The sequence below is a fragment of the Lagopus leucura genome, unplaced genomic scaffold (genome assembly GCF_019238085.1).
Source record: "Lagopus leucura isolate 7727_CA_CO unplaced genomic scaffold, USGS_WTPT01 Super-Scaffold_100022, whole genome shotgun sequence".
NCBI lineage: Eukaryota > Metazoa > Chordata > Aves > Galliformes > Phasianidae > Lagopus > Lagopus leucura.
Genome location: NW_024962275.1, coordinates 471194 through 490322, shown reverse-complemented (window position 1 = coordinate 490322; position 19129 = coordinate 471194). Strand labels below are relative to the sequence as shown.

Genomic DNA, 19129 nt, shown 5'->3' with positions numbered 1-19129 from the left:
TGGAAGAGATTGAAGATGAAAGCAAACATTCGGCTCTGTACTTGCTGTGAAAGTCAAATAAGAGGCATGAGTTTTGTTTAAAACTGAGTGTTTTGGTTATGTGAGTTTCTGTATTCTCCTCTAAGGGACGCTTGACTTACAGTAAATACGTAGAACATTCCTTAGTGGTCTTGACAAAATTTTCAGATGTGAAAGCCTTAAACCCTGAAACAGTATCCTAAAATCATTTTCAGACATGCCAAATAAAGGCCTCACTTTTCCAAAGCAGGAGTGGACTAGAATTTAGGGATATAGGTATCAAACGTCTATAAAAGGCAGCACTGTGAACGCAAGGGTGAGTGCACAGCTGCTGTACTGCGACACACCTCACTGCCTGTACACTTGTTGGTACTGGACGGCAGGTTTCCAAGGCCAGGATGGATTGCTTTCTCTGAGATACAGATTATGAAACAGGAGGAGCCTACGAGATAGGACTGCTTGCCATCTGGTGAAGCGAGGGCATATTTTTATACTGGAGGATATTTATTCATATTAAATTGGAAAGGTTTTATTTCCAGGTGCTTTCAGATTTTTCATTCATTGTGTGCACTTTCCATTTTTCACTTTATCTGTAAACTTCTGTCATGTCTTTTAAGTGTCTGCACAAATGGATACCTCACCTTGCTGACATTGAGCCCTGCAGATCATTTAGGAAGAGGTGGAGCAGATCTGTATCTGTGTACCAGAACCATGTATTATCCTGTGACTGACCCGTAACTGGATGTGGATTATCTGCATGCAGACAGACAGCAGCCTTATTATACATCAAGTCAAGCTACAGATAAGCCTTAACTTTGATGGGCTTGACTTATTCATAGTGGATAACATGGAAACAAGTGAAATTTCCCTGTGATGCAGCATATGGAAGGGCTGTGCAGGAGATGCTTCTATCCTTTGAATATGGCTCAGCCCAGTTCTCCTGTTGGGGCCCCAGCAGTTACTGCTTTGTAAATCTGATTTTAACCCTACAAAGATGCCACAGCATTTGCAGTGGGAGTATCACTTCAGTGCTAACTGACAGTCAGGACAGGTTGTTAGCACTTGAAATGTGTGAGAGTTGGATAGGTGAGGTTTTTTACTAACTACTCTACATGGCAGCATGTTTCCTGCTCCTCCTCAGTGCAGTTTGATTGGCTGTCTGGAAGCACTTGACAGAACAAACTGCCTGGTTGCTTCAGCAGATACCGAGTCTGCTGAGTCAAATGCTACCTCAGAAAGAGGAACTGAATATGAGAATTATATCATAGAATGGCTTTGGTTGGAAAGGACCATAAAGATCACCCAGTTCCAACCCCCTGCCGTGAGCTGGTTCCCACCCAGTGGATCAGAGTGCCTGGAGTCCCATCTAGCCTGGGCTTAGTATAGGGAAGTATAAAAACCACTTGCCACTTCTTTTGTGGGTGCAGTGCTATCCTATGTGTGATGTCTTGTCTTCTCTGCAGAGGGAAGTAGGAAGTGTTGGTTTATCACAGTGCCCAGTAACAAATCTCACACTGTATACAGAGAGTTCCTGATAGAAGATTTCCTTAGTCATCAAATGGCACTGTACTGACTGGTGTGCTGACATGTATCTGGTTTTTGGCTCCATTTCCTGCCATGATTATCTGCCTAATATCTGGAGAGACAATAAATAACATTTATATCCCAATCTTGCATTAAAAAACAAACAAACAAACAAAAAAAAAAAAAAAAAAACAACCAAAAACAAACACCTCTGTTCTGGATTGTTTTTGCAGAAGAAATAGCTTTCAGAAAGAAGAGGCTGTGCATTAAGTTTATCCCTCGAGATTCTACAGAGGCAGCCATCTGTGATATCCGAATCCTGGGGAGATCAAAGCAAGCCCCTCCTCAGTACACGTTCATAGGGTAAGTAGCACTACTCCTGAAGCCCGTATTTTCAGATGTAGCAAGGCTGAGTGCCTTGTCTTCCTGTAATTAACTAGTGGGTGTTTGTAAGAACTGGAAAGGTCTGTGTGATTACAAGTGTTACTGATTGTGATGTGGAAACTAGTAAACCTGGAGTCACTGAACCTGGAGGAACGTTTAGACGTTATATTGAAGGACATGATTTGGTGAGTACTATTGGTGGCAGGTGGATGGTTAGACTGGATGATCTTGTAGGTCTTTTCTAGCCTTGGTGATTCTATGATTTTGCTGCTATTTTTTCAATAAAACTAGTTCTTGGTAAGAACTTGGCAGAGCTGTTTATGAAATTTACCTGTTGATAGTTGTGTGCGTATGTGGCATTGATGTCTTCTGTGTTGACTACCCAGGGAGTTGAACAGCATGGGCATTTGGTATCGGATGGGCAGAGTTCCCCGCAACCATGAATCTTCACAGCCTGCTGCTCCTTCCCAAGCTCCATCTCCAGCACCAGCTCCCAACCTGCCAAGGTGAGTTTTCTGCTTTCCAGCTCTTTCTGCTTTGTGCAGTGTGGCATGGTGGAATCAAGACCAGGGGCACTGCCTCAGTATGAATAACTGTGTGGTATGTTTTGTAGTTTCAGTCTACATGTGAGTTACCCTGGAGGGTGGGCCAGAACTGTAGTCAAGCTGATTTGTCTCCTTGACGAAAGAGGAGAAGTATGCATACAATCTGTAATGGGTAGGGAGACAAGTTCTGCTCGTTCTTCAAAATTAAAATCCACTCATGCTTTGAAGTAATAGTGCTTTTTTTGCTGTTTCTTGGACCCATCCCACTATGCTTCGGGTTTTCAGTTGGCATTGTGTATGCAGAGCAGACTGTTCACTTTGCAGTGAACGACAAGAGCAGCAGTGTTGGGCAGGCACTGGCATGGTGTCTGTCCGGGTTGTTTGCCCTGTTGTATGGTATCTGTGTGTGTACTGATGTATGCACAAGTATACTTAAGGTATAATAGCAGTCCCATAATGACAGCTTACTTGCTGCATTTCTCTGGAGAAAAGTGTTGTTAAGCAACAAACCAACCTAGACAGATGTTAAACTGAGTGATTTTACACTCCTAGATTTGATGCGAAAGCACCGCCATGTAAGATAGGCTTCTACTGGTGAGTCTGGTCACACTGCACTGCTGCCCCAGCCATTGCCAGGGGTCAGCATGTTTTCTACAGATCCCTTCGTTTTTTGCTTAGTAGAGCAAAATACATATTTTTGCATTAGGATTTGGTGTACTGCAAGCATGTTTACAGTGTGACGGTAACTGTTGAAAGCTGAAACATCAAAGGAGTCAACAAAGAGTAATTCCAGTGAAGTTGTATACAAAGGTCGCAGTCACTGCAGAGAGTGATGCTTTTAAACTGCTTTGAACTGTCCCTGAAAAACCTACTGAGTATATTTATAAAGCAGATGTGTATATTAGAGCCCTCACCTGCACCCCAGACTTAAATCTGCTGTCTTATGGTACCTCTGACATCTCCAAAGAGTTTGGGCGCCTTTTTTCACCAAGAGGTTTGCTCAGTGCTGTGCCTCGGCCCCCTGCTTGCTGTCTTCCTTGCCAGGTGCTGTGCAAGCAGAGGTGCTTCCGTGTTTCTTGAACAGAAATGGAGGCAGAAGAGGTGAAGAGTCGTCAGGCTTCTGGAAACGTTTGCCTGTCTTACCAGGAGTTATTGCATTGTTTTGAAACACCACTGGTCGTGAGCTATGTGCTGGTGAGGGCCTTGCATGATCAGGAGAGATGTTCTGATTTTTGAGCACAGCTCTTCATTTTCTGTCTGCAGAAAATTCCTGCCTGGGCAAATTTCCACAATAAAGAGAATAATTATCATAGAGAGAGAATGTCAATGGCAGTCCTTAATCACTAAGTGTGGAAGGGTCACTTTATAGCCGAACAGGGAAGGCTGCAGAACAGCTTCAGAGCTATTGGGAACAGGGCCAAAATTAGACTCAGAGCATCAGCAACAGTCTGAAAAGAAGTGTTTACAAGGCTTATATATTTTATAACCTCTTGTTGTACAGTTTATGGTTTACAATGGCTGCAAGGAAATTGGATCGGTTTTGTTTTACTTGCCAAATAAAGCAAATGTCAAAATAGTCAATATAAAATGTATTCTAATTTGGCTGAGTTAAAACAGCCAGTATGCAGTGGAATAATTGAATGTTACATTAATGCCTCCTAGTAAAAACCACCTGTCTGTTGCCAGCTCTGCTCACATGCCCACCATGTGATTTAGAGATAACTTTTACACCACCAGCCTGATCATTCAAAGCATCTTTCATGTCTGTTTTTCACTCTGATTATTTATTATTCAATATATTTTTTAAGAAATAGAAATATATATAAGGGTGCACCCTGGAAATATTTCATTATTATGGGACATGCATGCTACTCGAGAAGCCTTTTCTAATACTATATCAGCAATGTAGTAAGTTACTCAAGTTTAATGTTTGTGGAAGACTGTAGTCACAAGTAACCTCTTATTTTTACATCACCATAGAGAGATGCGATTACGGCTGTAGCCAGTTTGCCATTTTATTCTGTGTGGATGAATTCTGACAGGAGCAGCAATGAGTTGCTCTGCTACTGTGAGTGCTGAGATCAAAGTGGTGAGCAGTGCAGAATGGAGCTCTGTGGAGATCCGGCTCTTAGGCTGGTCAGGTATTTGTGCTGTTCTCTTCAGTTGCTGGCTAGCTTTGTAAAACAACTTTAAATCAAAATGTTGTGCTTGAGTCCTTCTGAGCAATTGTTAACTCTGAATATAAACTAAACATGTATAAACCAAACATGAAAAAACACAGCACTGAGCTTCTACACAGCAAACATGTCTGCTGAGGAGAGCTCCTTACAGTGGGAGGTTTTAGTTTTTATACCAACAGTGTTTGCTCTGCTGGTCCTTGATGCAGGTTACTGATTGCCATCAGTGGAGGCTCATCAGAGCTTTGTTCTGTGTCAGAAGTTTGACCTCTGCAGCTTGCTACTTGGCAGAACATTGCTTCCTTTCTGTGCTGACGGGTTATGGCTCACATCAGAGCTGCACAAGGGGAGGCTTTGTTTGATATTCTTACTGGACTGCATGTGTTATTTTCTGGCCACTTCTTGGTGTTCCATACTGCAGGCATCTGTCTTACTGGTCTCTAATGGCTACAGCAGCACATCCCAGCAAGGATGGCGCACTATGCTGTTCTGAAAGGCTTCAAGCTACCTTTACTGCTTTTTCTGTCCAAATCCTGTGACAGGCCCTTGGCATTAATGACAGCCTGGAGAAATGCCTTTTGCAGACTCCTGTCCTGGGAAGCTGCTACTAAGGAGCTGTTCCTGTTGACCTAAGTCACCAGTGAGCACTCAGTGCGAGTACCCGCAGTTCCTCGCACTGTGATGCATGCGGCCTCCAGTACTAATAATGCCAGTTCTGCATGTGACTGCATTTTTGGTACAGTGGATAGTGCTCCCACAGGAGAGGTGCCAGTAACAGGCCATTCACCTGGCCTTTGGCATGCTTCTGTTTCATCCAGCCTGCAAGTCAGTGACTGCAGTGTGCGTGTCGGGCCCTGCAGGAATACACATCAGCAGCATGTAAGCAGTGTCTCAGGGCTCAGACCGTCTCTGGCTCAAGCTCTGCCTGGGCTGGCAGGGGGCTGCTGTGCAGTGTCCCCTTCCTCTCCAGTCCACTTGCAGCTGGATCAGCTCCTGCGAGCCCGGCGCTAACCTTCTCTTGCTTTGCCCCATGACTCCCGTGGCAGCTGCAGCTCCTGCGCTGTGTGCGGCCCTTCGGGAGCTGCTGAGCACCACCACCACCGCCGGGCTGTGGCCGTTTGTCAGCTGCGAGCAGATGTCAGTCAGCGCTGCTGAAGGGTGCTTTGCAGTGACAGACATAATTGCACTTAACTTCGTGTGTGGATGTTATCAATCTGTGGCAAATACTTTGGGAAATGGAGCGCTCTGATTGCGGATGATGTGTCACAGGCGTTCAATCTTCCTCTTGGAGAGACTGGGGTTCAGTCACAACTTTTACTTGTTGTTGTCAGGCTTTGAAAATGTCGATTGTCACTGACCCCGAGAGCCGTGTGGGGCTGTGAGCTGCAGCTGGGAGGAGGAAGAGGCGTTGTTGTGCCGTGTGGCCATGGTGGGGCCTGGGCTGCTCCTAGCCTGCAGGGTGAGCCCACAGCAAGGGGCTGGGCTGCTGCTGCTAGGGCCCAGAGTCTCCATCGCCAAGCAGAGAAGTCAGGTTTTCAGGTTGATTTATTAATGGTGTTTGAACTTTGTCCTGGGGGCTTGGAAAGCGATCAGTGTGTGGCTGCCTGCTGCAGGATGATGATGTGCAAGAGGCAGCAGCTAATAAAGCAGCCGTGTGCCCTGCCTCAGTGGCACGCCAGCCCCACTCTGTGCAGTGGGGGAACTGCAGGCAAGGAAGCCTCTGCTTTCCCTGGTTTGTAAGTAGCAACAATAATATTTAGAAGTAACAGCGTTAACTTTTTCTTGAAGACATTTAGAGCAGTTTTCTTGGAGACTCTGTAGAGGAGAAAGTTCTGAGGTTTCAGCGCTTGCCTGTTCCAGTGAGGAGCACAGCCAGGACTTCAGGAAGCTGCCATTGAGCAAGGACAGCCCCCACTGGCAGCCTGGTAGCCGGGGTCTGCCTCAGTCCCTCATCTGAATGAAACACTGCCGCACACAGAGGTAGATGGCTTTGATTTGACTGGAAGCCATTCAGAAACCTGCCTGAGAGAGCTCTGTCAGTCCAGTCCTCTACAAAGTCTTTCTTTCTGGGTGGAGATGCATTTTTCTGATAAGTTCTACTCTAGAGCTCTTTTGATGAAACTAATTTGCAGTTAATAAAATATATTATTTGATTTGAATGCTCAGATCACTTAAATCGTGAAATATTCTTGTTTTTAAATTATTTACCCTGTTACAGACCAAGGGTGGCATCGCAGGCTGCGGATAAAAAGCAATGAGGCAGGTGTTCAGTTGAACCTTGGAGGAAGTGTCTGCCACAGACCCGCTGCCGTAGCAGCAGTGAGAAGCAAACGTGAAGGCAGAAGCTGTGTGGTGTGTGTACGCTGTGCGAGCCTGGACCCGGTACCCTGTTTAACTGGGTGAGCAGCACTGGCATACATTGATCCAGAGTCTGCTTCCCATAAGGAATTTGCTATGAAGCTACACTGACCGTATGGCTTGCATCCAACTCAGCTGGATGAAGACGTGCAAAAATTGGTTGCGGTCCAGTATGTTTTAGTGGCAGAAAACGATGATTAGGAAAAAATGTTTGAACAGTATGAGTGGTTTCCAGGCACAAGATTCCCTTGCAGCACTTGAGAAAGAAGGACATTTTCTGCAGTTGCGAGAAGTATGATTAATTTAGCTGATTTTGAGGATGCATTGAAAAATTTTGTGGAGTGCTCTGTGTGAAGAGGCTTCAGTATCCTTAGAATCATTTTTCTTTATAGAGCTCTGCTCCTGGTGTAGTAATATTCCTAAAGGCATGTTTTCTTTAGGGTGTAGCATAGGGTCATTAAATATGAACCAAAGGTATTCATTCACAGAAGCTGTGTTCTCAGTTGTTAAATAAGCCCAGTGGGGGAATTTGAGCATTTTTCCCCTAAAACTTGTATGTTGTTTCCTATTTAATATGATCTCTGCCACTGTTGATTTGTAATCTGTGCTTTCACCCCGAAGTGCATGGGGTTGTGTTCAGATATTTCCTTCTTTAAATCAATCACTTTCACCATTTTCAAAAACACGTTTCGAGTTTATTGCTTTTAGTAAAGTGTTTGGACTGTCATTATTTATTACTGGCAAAGTGCCGATGATGTGCTCTTCCGGGATGAGTCTTTACAGGGGTATTTGCTGGGCACGGTGCGGGGCCGCGTGCTGGTGGTGCGGGGCAGTGTGGGACTTGGCTTGGCGCGGTCCCGGGCTCCGTTCTGATTGATTTGGTGGAATTTAAAGTGCTAGCCTGGAAAACCTGTGCTGCACATAATGTATCTTTTTGGATGATTTCTGCTGCTTTGCAATTCTACCCTACTGCTTCATTACCGAAGAGTTCATGGCCCCGGGAGGGCAGTGCGGGCTGCAGAAGGCTGTGCTGCTCCACCCGGAGCGCCGCTGCATGAGCTGCAGCCGGAAGGCTGAGAGCTCGGTGCCGTCCTCTGCCCGTAACAGTTTAATGGGCTACAGGTCAGACTTTCAAGCAGCATAAATTAAACTTGTTGGTCTTTTTCTGTTTGGCAGCTGTTCCATCCTGATTGCTTATAGTCTCTGAACTAAGTTGATCTCTGTACAGAGGAGCTGCAGCAGCTTCATTCACGTCGAGCCGTGCGTCCTGGCTGCCGGTCTGTGGCTCCATGCGGCCCCAGGGCTGTGGTTGTGGCACGGGACGCCAAGCCCTGCAGTCCCAGGGTGCGGCACACAGCGTGCTGCCTTGGGCAGGGTGCAGGACGGGCTTCCTCCTTGCTGCTGAGAAGATGAAGTGGTTGAATGTGAAAGTGGAAAGAATCGCTCACTCCCTTCTTCATTCTGCACGCGTTCGGGCTTTTATAAAATTTTAATCTGGCTCCACCAATTCTCATTGATTTTTGGGAAACAGGATATTTTAGTAGCTTGGAATGAGATGAAATGCTTGCAAAGCCCATATGGTGCTTGTTTTAGGCGAAGGGTCAGCAAGGTTTTAGAAAGTATTTAAATATTTGGTTTACACGATTAGAATAGATTGTCTGGAATGGAGTCCATTACCCGAGGTGGTTCCTGCCGCGCAGTTTTGTTTTTCACTGCAGTTCTTTGGGGTATGAGGTAGGTGTTCTGGCAGTGCAGGGCCTGAGCACCGTAAAAGTTAAGGGCTGTGAAGAAATGCTGTAGATGGGGTTCTGGACGCCGCCAGAGCCATAGGTGTCTGTTGTGGCGCTTTTTGCAAGCCACAGTTTGGAAAATCCATTCTGGTCAAGTGAACAGTGGTGCAGATGGCCTCCGACCCCGCAGTGAAGCACCCACAGGGCGTTGCTTAGAAGCAGGCTTTTCCTCTACCCACAGGCAAGGCTTTCGAATGGGACTGTGTTTCTTGAGAAGTACAGCCCGACTGATTCCTTGTAGGTGTGTTTTTGTCTTCAGCTTTGAATGTTCTTAATCTTTCTGTCCTCGATTTTTCATGATCTTTGCATAATCCATCCATTAGGGAAGATAAGCTGTTTATTTTGGGCTGTTCCTGTGGGGCTTTGCAGTACCTGCAGTGCCGTTCTCAGGTTCGCCCAGAAGGCACTGCTGAGAGAGGGGCATCGGCGCGGTGCGCACCCGGGTCTGGGGCTGCCGTTCGTGTTCTGTGCGGGCTGATGTGGGGCGGCTTCCGAGCCGCTGCCTGATCTCTGCTGCCTTCATCTCATCCAGTTGGAGACCAAACGCCTGCCATTATTCCTCTGCTACGTGTTGTTGATATTTTTATATGAATTATGGAGCATCCTTTGATATCTGGAATTTCCCCTTATGCTCTTTTGTTATTTTTTATGAGTACTTTCTCCCTAACTTCAAAAGCAGTTTATCACCTTCGCGCAGACAGTCCCTGATCGCTGATTTGGAGCTGTTGGCCATTCCTGGACCTGTTTTATGTGTTTCGCTCTAGAAACATTAAAAAAGGGCCATGATGTATGCAGACCTCAGACCTTTTTTGCTTGCATCCAAAGAGCCTCTCATCATGTGCTGCTTCTGGTGCTGCTGCATGTAGATGCTTTCTATTGGTTTAAAAAATAAAAGAAAGACTAAAAGTAAGAGAGCAGTTAAATCTAACCCGGTCTGAATTGTGGTGGTGTGGCTGTTTCTTCCTAAATCACCTGGAAATTATACATAGTATATAACACGTATTTTTAATCCCTCTCTTGACCTGTGCAGGAGCAGTGTGCGTTCCTGCAGTGGGCACTGCCTGCCCTCCTGTCCTCCTTCTTCTGCTGCTGTGGGACAGCAGCTCCGCAACCCCTGCTTTTGTGCAAGGGGAGGGCAGAAATCACTTTTTTGGTAGTCCAAAACGAAAAATAATTGGCACTAGGATAATTCACGTGAGTTGCCATTCCTTGACATTAGAGATTCCACTGAAGTACTCATAATTACTGTTAATATCTTTCAGTGGAAACTTTCTCAGTGAGCGAGCACTGGCGAAGCAGTATTTAACGGTGCTGCTGGCATGATAAGAATGCAAATAAGCGTTATTAGCCTAATGATTCTGCTGTCACCATGGCTGTGCAGCAGCAGTGTTGTGAATATGTCATGCAGCACCCGTGAATTTGGAAAGTGTGTCAAAACACAACTTCAATTAGTTTGCTCTAATTATGGCTCTAGAGAGTTCATATTATATTGCTTCTCGCTAACAGGGCTTTTCTTATATGGACACACACAGCACGTGAAGGGCCGGTGTGGGAGGCAGGAGGGAGCCGGGGCCGGGAGCATCCTGGGCACCTCGCAGCACATGGCCCTGCAGGGGGCTCTGGGCACAGCCTTCCGTTGGCTCCAAGAAACCACCTGGGGGCATCCCTTGGTGCTGGGGGCATCCCTTGGTGCTGAGATGGAGATCTGAGGAACGTTTGCTCTGACAAAGGAGCAGGGAACACAGGAGCAGCCATGGTGCCGTGGGCTCTGCCCCACGTGGCGTGAGCGCGTTCAGCTCTGCAGCATTGGGGAGATGCTCCTGTGCTCGTAGGTGAGCAGCTGGTGAGAGGTTAAAGCAGTAATTGTTTAAATCTTTCAGGCTTTCCTCCCAGTTCTGTGGTAATTTGATGAAGAACTTCACCCTAATTAAATATTCAAATTAGGAATAAGTGTCAATATGGCTTCCCATTGCCTGGAATGATGATTAATTGTATTCAAAACTCTAGTGGCCGCTGTAATCTAAACCAAACCGTTGTTCTTGATTATTTCTGCAACGCGTTTACCATGTTTTTGTTTTAAAATTTAAACTAGTAATTGATTTGCCATATGCCGCAGAGCTGCACATACTTTCACGATATGTGTTTAGGAACTTGGGGACTCTGTAATTGGGATTTTCTTGCTTTTCAAAGGCAGCCTCTCTTTTTCCTCTTTTTTTTTTTTTTTTTTTTTTTTGTCTTCTACAATGCAAAATGATTTGGCTTTCACAATGCATAAGGAAAATGCATTATGCAATCAACTTACTGAGTAGAAGTTATATCGATCTTGGCCAAAGTTTGCATTAATTTAAAATAGATTAGATTTTGTTTCCCATTTTTTCCCTACAATGTCATGCCTTTAAAGAAGAGGAGGAGAGGGAGAGAACCGATGTCATTGCAGCAGTCCTTACCTCTGTCTCTCGGCCATGGCCCCACACAGCACAGCCAGGGAGAGGCGATGAAACACCGCAGTGCTGCCGAGCAGAGCGCTGCAGGCTGAGCACCCACACAGCGCTCGCATGGTTGTGGCTCTGGGCCGGCAGCAGTGCTGGGCTGGGCGCCTGGTGCTGGTTGGCCAGCAGGAACTGCACATACAGGAGGGAGGAGCCTCTTGCAGCAGGTGCTGGATGAACTTCTAAAATACTCTGCTTAGAAATTGACCTTTTCCAAATAGATCTGCTCTGCTTACGTGCGGAGTGTTTGCTACTGCTTTGTTCAGGTATGACGAAATTCATCCTCTGTACCAGCAAGAGAATTTCAGAAGATCTTTCTATTGGCTGTTCTGATGCCTCAGAAAGTGCTTTTGGATGATGTTATTAAAAGAAAAACAAAACGAACAAAAAGCCCGAACAGATGAGGAGCCTGCAGTGCCCGCAGGCAGCACTCTTGTGGTTTATAGCACGTCTGTGACAAACTGCCTCTGCTGGCAGAGCCCCGTACGGATTCTGCTTTAACAGAATACTGTTTGCTAAATTTGAAATTATTTTCACACCACCTTTCTTGTTAGAAATAGCTCTGGGAAGAACAGCAAATTCAAACTGATTTTTGCTTTTTCTTATTTTATCCACACTGTTCACCATCAGCCACATCAAGATCTGAAAATATGTGGTTCTTCGCAAAATCTGGCTTCTTAATAAGGCAGACAGTTTCCAGATGATTTGCTCAAAAGATAAAACCTGCTGCCGAGAGCATGGGTCTGATTCCTCCTGGATAATATCCAGGGCTCCTGCAGCTGCAGCACAGAGCGCCGGGTTCCCTGGCAGTGGGCAGTGCTGGGCACCTGCAGGTGGGCAGCTCTGCTGGATGAGGTGATGGCCACTGCCTTTGCACTTGTGCCAGACTGAGCCCTGCTACGAGCGTTGTCATTGCACGTGGCGATGTGGTCCAGACGATGAATGATGATGTTTTACAAAAGTTCACGCGGACCTGAGATCAGTGTTAGAAAAATACGAGTTGCAGGGCACGCTCACTGCTGCCTGCAGCAAGGGTGATGGGTAGCATTTGGCTGCTCTGCAGAGGGACAGGGAGCAGGCAGCCCACCTGGGACTCCTCGGGAGCCACCTCGGCCAATGGGGGCATCTTCTGCTCTGCAGTAACTTTGTCTCCCTTTCTCTTCTTCAGGCATATCTCACTGACGCTTCCTGCTAGCTTTCGAGGCAAAAGTCACAGCCGCCTGGACTTGGAGCACCAGCACTCAAACCTGTATGCCATATCAGGTAAGCTGGTGCATGCCATGGTTTCTCTGCTTCTCAGTAACCAGAAGGTTAACCAAGTTAAAGCAGACTTGTTTGCATGAATGGCAGGTGGGTGGTGTCTCTGAAATGCACCTCAGATCTGTGCAGGTGCCATTGAAGCACTGAGCACCAGGAATGCAGAGGGACCACAAAACACCTGGGCAGGAGTGTTGTTAGTAGTGAGTGTTACTGACTGAGGAGATGGCAGCCGTCAGCGAGGGATGCAGCTGCCCACAGTGACTCCAAGTGAGAGCTCTGGTGAAAGCAGCGCTGGCACAAACTTTGCTTCTCAGCTTTTTTATGACCTTCACTGGTGAGTTGTGTCAGACATCTCAGCTCATGTCCTGGGAGGCTCATCCTGCATTGCAAAGAGGAGTTTTCATACACGCAGTTCTTTGCTATGTGCCAACATACTTATGAAAAACAAGTGATGTTAGGGCAAATTTGAAATCAGATGTGGAGGTGAAGTTAGAAAGAAATTAGAATACAGGTTGTTCTGCTCTCCATTTGCTAATCCAGGCTGGTATGCTAATGCTGGAGATGGTGATAGCTTCCAGATGCTGATGTGGAACTGCCTATGAATATTTTTGCTGGTTTTTATTTTTACATAGTCTGTAGGGGAGATGTGTGTTTAAATAGCGTGCTGAGGCTCAAGCCCAAACCTCTGCCTATGTGGGTATAGGTAATTTTTTACTGTGCTTTATGACCACATGGTGGCTTTGTTTTGGAACTGAAGTCCCTGTTGAGCTGTCCCTGACAGCTCTGCTCTTCTGAAAAGGTTCTGCCTTAAAGTGGTGATTCCTTGGAAGATGAGAATGCTGAGGACTGCAGCATGCTTCTGGGGCCCAGCACAAAGAGGCAGGGATACTCTAGAGAGCTGTGCTTCAGAGTCTCTCACTCCTGCAAGTGCTGAGAGCTCTGCACTCTGGAAGCTATTCACAAAGCACAGCAAAAGGACTTTGGGTTCTGCAGACTAAAGAAGAGTGTTACGTGCAGCTGTTGCACAGGAGTACATTTCACCTGCCTGTCCTCTTATGGGGCTGTCTTTTACTCTAGTTCAGCTAAGCAGTGCGGGAGATTTTTCTTTAAAATTAATTATTTTTGAGCACTGTTACACCTGAATAAATATTGTTATAGCCATAGTAGAAACACACTTGGTAGCAGTTTTCTCTTTGTTAAAACATTTTTGCAAGAGGAGAAATACTTGCTTTAGACCTGACTGTCAAAATCTGATGAAAGTGAGCTCCATTTACCTGGCTGGAATGGATTCTCAGGACAGCTTGGAAACCCAGAAGCAGCAGCAGTGGATTTGGTGGGCTGTACAGTAAGTGCTGCTTGTGCAGGATCATAGAAGATGGTGGCAAAAATGTTCCGTTCACAGGTCCTTTCCATTAATAGTGAGTGGCACTTCTTACATGGGAACATGGCATTAATTCATGTACCATAATCAAAGGGTTATTTAAGAGGTAATCTCTGACTGAAACTGCAGCTTCAGGTTCCTAAATAGACAGAATATAACAGTGGCATAATTCTTGTCAGTACTCGTTTTTCTTGTTACCTTCCTGCCCTAATAGGTTTAGAAATGTAAGGGGAAGCATGCTCTGTTCTCATGCTCACGAGGCCATCCTGCACAGAGGATGGCAGAGCTGTGTTTTCTCTTCTGATGCGGCATCAAAAGCACTGGTGGAAGCAGCGCTTCCGCTTGAGAGTTGCTGGGCATGACTGCCTCTGGGACTGCCTCTGCTTGCAGCATGAGCAGCCTGGAAAAACAACCCTTTCTGCGAATATCTGGAATGTCTTACAGGATAGTTATAGGCATAGCATAAAACAGACCTACAGAACTAGGCATGGCATCACTTGCACAAAGACATTTCACTCAAAGTGCATGGCTGGGTGTGTTCCCCCACACTGCACGTTCTCTGCCAGGCACGTTGTTACACGAGTTGTGCATACCGTGTTGTAATGGCTATTGCAGCTGGGGGACAATTCTGTAGAAACGCTTTTGTCATGCGAAACATCCTTTGTGTTGGCAGGGATCTTCGTTTTCACCTCTGGACTGCTGCAGCCTTGTCAGCAGCTGTGATGAGGTGGTGGGACAATTCCCTCTGCTACTTAAACCTAACCGAGGCAGATCAACCCCAAGGCATGTGGTGGAAACCATTCAGAAGTTTCCTGTTGTGTAGGAGCAATTCTCAGCCAGTCCCTTTTATCCGCGCTGCAGTGTTGGTGTCTCACTGCAGTGCCATGGCAACAGGACATTTAGGAGCGCTTCCGCACTGCTGCCCTGAGTGCTCCCAGGCCAGGGTCTGGGGGGGAACCCGGCAGTGCAGGGAGGTGGGGGGGGAGCGGTGGGGAGCAGGCCCTGCTGATGTGCACCCGAGCTGCTGGCTCCCTCTCTTGGCTCCTGGCAAAATGGAAGGCTCCTGGCTGAAGGAAACAAAAGCCATTATGGGCAGCCTCTTATTTCCTAGTTCTGGTGTCGTCTTGGTCTGAACTGTGGTAAGAAGGGGATGGGATATTTAGAGAGAGCTGCAGAGGAGCTGAAGGTCTGTGCTGTGGGCTCAGCGTTGTCCCGGCACGTGACACTGGGGAGGACTCGGCCTGTTGTGGTGAGTGAGGGGAGCAGCCTGCCCTGTGTCTCAACATATGGGTTGGTAGAAATTGCCATACCCCCACTGGAACCGTCCTATACTCCTCTGTGCATATAATGTGATTACTGTTGCAGAGTTGGAGTCGAGGAAATAATGGCCCTGAAAGCAGTAATTACAGTTTTGGCCATCCTGGTGTCATTTCCAGTCTCTGCAATTGATCATGGGTGGCCAGGGGATGTCCTGGCTGCACCACAGATGATGAACCTGCCCTTGGCAGGATGCTGAGGGGAGGCCCACACCTCCAGATGTGCAACGCAGAACTGCTGCAGGAGGAGCTGCAATAGACCTGATGCTGCTGGGATTGTGGTGCTGCAAGGAGCACAGTGCTGAGGGCTGACAGGTGTAATATGCATGTTCCAATGGGCAGCAGCTGGAAGAAGAACGAGGCTGCTCTAGGCAGTCCTATCAGCAGGCACTGCTTGGTATTTCACAGGACAGACTTTCTTCATGGCCTTCAGCTTAATTAAGATGTGACTACATACTGCCTTCATTTCAGGCTGTGGCATCATCCGGCTGCATACTGCTTTGTCTTACTGGAGCCACAAGGATGGAGGGAGAAGGGAGCACTCACAGGCAGCTGCTGATGTTAACGCATAGGGAAAATTCCTGAATGAAGTGAAAAATTATTTATAATAATGGTACTCAAATAGAAGGGAAATAAGTCACTTTAAGGGTATATAAATTTTTATGATAGTATATAAACAGCCATAGCTTGCCTTGTCTCCCATCTATCCCTGCAGAGAATGAGGGCAACATCTAGCATAAAGAAAAATATAGTAAGAAAACAAAGAAATGAATGGGAAGAGCTGGAGGATTGATCGCTTGGTGTATTTGTATATCCTGATGTAAGAGGTGCTGCTGACAGGTGGCCAGGTTTCTTCTGTACAGAACCATGTGTGTGCTGTCAGGGCGGTGCGAGCAGCCTTGTTCCGATTGATGAATTGCCTGCTTTCTTGATTAAACCTTCCGTCACTTAAGAAACAAAAAGGCTGTGTTTGGATGGCAGAGTGGGACACGTCAAAAAAATCTGTCTGCTTTACCTTTGTGCAGATGTTGGGCACAGACTGTAACATGTATTATTAAAATGAATGTGGCATTTACTGTGCATTATTTCTTTCCTGGGAGAAAGGACCTGTAAATTATATGCTAATAATAAGCTTTAACTCTTTCAGAAACCAAGAGATGCAGCAGTGTGAATATTCTTGCAGGCCTCGCTAATTGGATGGTCCTTAATGCCACTGCAGCTCTCTGAAGTTAATCACAGTGTGTGTCAGGGCAGGATGCCACTGCCTCGAGAGTCTCACCTGCAAGAAGTGCTGTGCTGTGTGAGTGCCAGCGAGCAAAGCGTGGCGGTGGATGCTGCGCTGCCGGGGCTGTGCCAGGGGCAGCAGTGCAGGCCTGCTGGCAGGGCAGGCTGTGACCGCAGCTCCCAACTTCCTGCACCGCTCCAGGTTTGGTTTTGCTTGAGTTGCTTTGACCTGCAAGCTGGGCATACGTGATCAAGTTGCCATCTCGAGAAAAGAATTAGGGGTGGAACGAGGCCTTAGCATTCCTTTTGGAGCACTGGCGGGACGTTGTTGGACACTAGCTGCTGAGCTTGCAGAATGAGGTTCCAACCTGCTCAGCCATGGGCTCTGTCTGGCCCCGTGCCTCCCGCTGTGCAGTTCCTTGCTCGTGGGGGGATGAGGCCCCTGCTGGCACTGTGCGTGCCCTGCCGGCAGCCCCAGCTCTGCTGTGAGGCTTTCTGCTGCTGGCTCCTGAGTCCTGCTACAAGGGGGTGTCTGTGGGTTCTGCTGCCCGTTCTGACTGCCTCATATACAGTGTCTCTGTGTAACTTCTGGAGTTTGATGCACTCAGACTGTCAAGACAGAAATTGCAGTGCATGAACTGTCCCATCAGAATATGTGTATACAAAATAAATAGAGCCTCTTTGACCAATCTTGTATTTGAAACAAGTGCACAAATGTTCAAATGCTGCTCCAGCTCTCACCTTCTGGGCAGGAACCTGACTTCCATCATGTCACCCTCTGCTTCTGAAGGTTGCTGCTCTGGCATTGCCTGGAGGTAACAAGGTGATCTGCTACCCTTGGATGTGACCAAGTTTCATTTATTTTGAGCATTTAAATACAGAAGCTGCACTGAAAAAAGGCAACACAAACAGTATACTTTGCTGCCTGTTAGTATATGGTGTTTCAAATGACTCTTGCTGCTTTGTGGCTTCTAGCCATGCCACTGCTGCAGCCCCTCATGCGTGGCTCCTGGAGGAGCTGAGCTGTGCAAGGGGCAGGACTGCATCATGGAGCTGCTGGGACTGGGGAGCCCAACCCCTGCAACACGTGGAGGGTTTGGGAACATGCTGTGATGTGTAATGCAGAGCTCCAGAGGCAGTGGAGAATGGAAACTGATGATAATGAGCTGAAAAAACGTGAAAGCCAGCAAATTCCTGGAGGGAAAGAAAGTTACTTTCCTGTGTTGGATAATACTGATGTTAGTTAGCAAGAGGACTTGTCATTTTTTTATAGGTAGATTTCTTTGCAGGATTTATTTTACATGTTGCTCTTACGCAGCGTGATTCCCTCCATGCTTCCTGAGCTCCATCTCTTGCAGCAGGGCCCAGTTCTGCTGTCCTGTTCCAGGTCGGGCCCACCAGCCCAGCCCCAGAGCACCGCATGGCATGCGTCACACAGAGGAAAAGTAAGGAACAGTGGTCTTTCTAGATCAAGAAGTGGGAGAAAAGTTACAGGCTTTGCTACATTTCTGTGCCCATGTGTCAACTTCTGTCTGCTTGCAAAATACCAGGTTATCTATGCTACAACTGCCACTTACTTCTCTTCAATGTGCATTTTCTTTTAAAAGATACTGTATCTTTTATCTGGTTGTAATGAGGACAGACGTTTTAATCAGAGGTTAGTCATTTATTTTTGCAAACTATTGTTTTCCTTCATCATTTTTGTGGATAATTAAATGGTTCGCTTGGCACAGTGTGTCTGCTTTATTAAAACAGGTAATTTTGAAAAAAAGAAAGATGGTATTTTTTGGTTCACTGCACAAGAATTGCTTTTATCTTCATCTTCACGTGTAGTTTCTGGTGGCTCTGCAGTCCCCTCGTGTGTTGGAGCACTTTGGTACGCCCAGCTCTGCTCTGCAGAGGAGAGGCCCTGTGCTACATTTTGCTGTCGATCCAGAATTCCCCGTGTGCATTCGTTGCACTTCTTAAGAATCAAAGCAGAACTAAATTTATTTTTTGTGGCACTGAATTTTAATCAGAATGGTCCAAAAGCAGACAAGTTGTGAGACAAGCTTTATTCTGCACTGAAACCTCTTTGCTGGGCTGGGATTAAAGTCAGCCCATTCTCCTGCCCTGCAATTCCCAATCTCTGGTCTTAGAGAGCTGGATAATCATCAAAACACAAAAGACTCTATTAATAACCAGCCGTGCGGGGAAACTGAAGGCTGATGTAAAGTGCTGCAGCTGCGTCTTCCGGGCAGGGAGATGTGGTGCTTAATGCTGTGTTTAATGGGATTCAGAGGAGTGTTTGTGGTGGGCTCAGCTCGGCTGTGCCTGTTGTGGTGGGACAGGCGCTGGGCTCAGCAGGCTCGGCCCACATGCTGGGTTCTGCTTAACCTGGTCTGGTCCAGAGCCACATCCTTTGTCTTCCCATCCCATCTATGCATAGTGGTACGTGTGCAGGAGCTGTCAGCTGCGGCGCTGCTCTTTTCTGTGCCCGTGTGCCATTACCGACCACTGCAGGAAGCGCTGCGCCTTCGTTCCATTCTGTCCTGGGCTCCGCTGCACACCAGGGCCATGCGCCTGCTGCCAGGGGTGCTGGTGGGGTCTGGCATGTGCAGGATGGCAGTGGTGGTGCTGGGGGGCCTGTGGTGATGCAGGATGGCAGTGGTGGTGCTGGGGGG

General features: G+C 47.0%; 1 protein-coding gene across 5 annotated transcripts in view; it reads left to right on the top strand.

Annotated features, from left to right (window-relative positions):
• Positions 1-19129, top strand: part of MVB12B (multivesicular body subunit 12B) — a 42815-nt gene that overhangs the window by 11183 nt on the left and 12503 nt on the right. For all 5 annotated transcript variants that reach the window (XM_042879145.1, XM_042879144.1, XM_042879146.1 and 2 more), the window contains 3 exons: positions 1776-1905; positions 2313-2432; positions 12454-12548. In XM_042879145.1, the coding sequence (XP_042735079.1) occupies positions 1776-1905; positions 2313-2432; positions 12454-12548 (345 nt within the window). The remainder of the gene's footprint in view (positions 1-1775; positions 1906-2312; positions 2433-12453; positions 12549-19129) is intronic.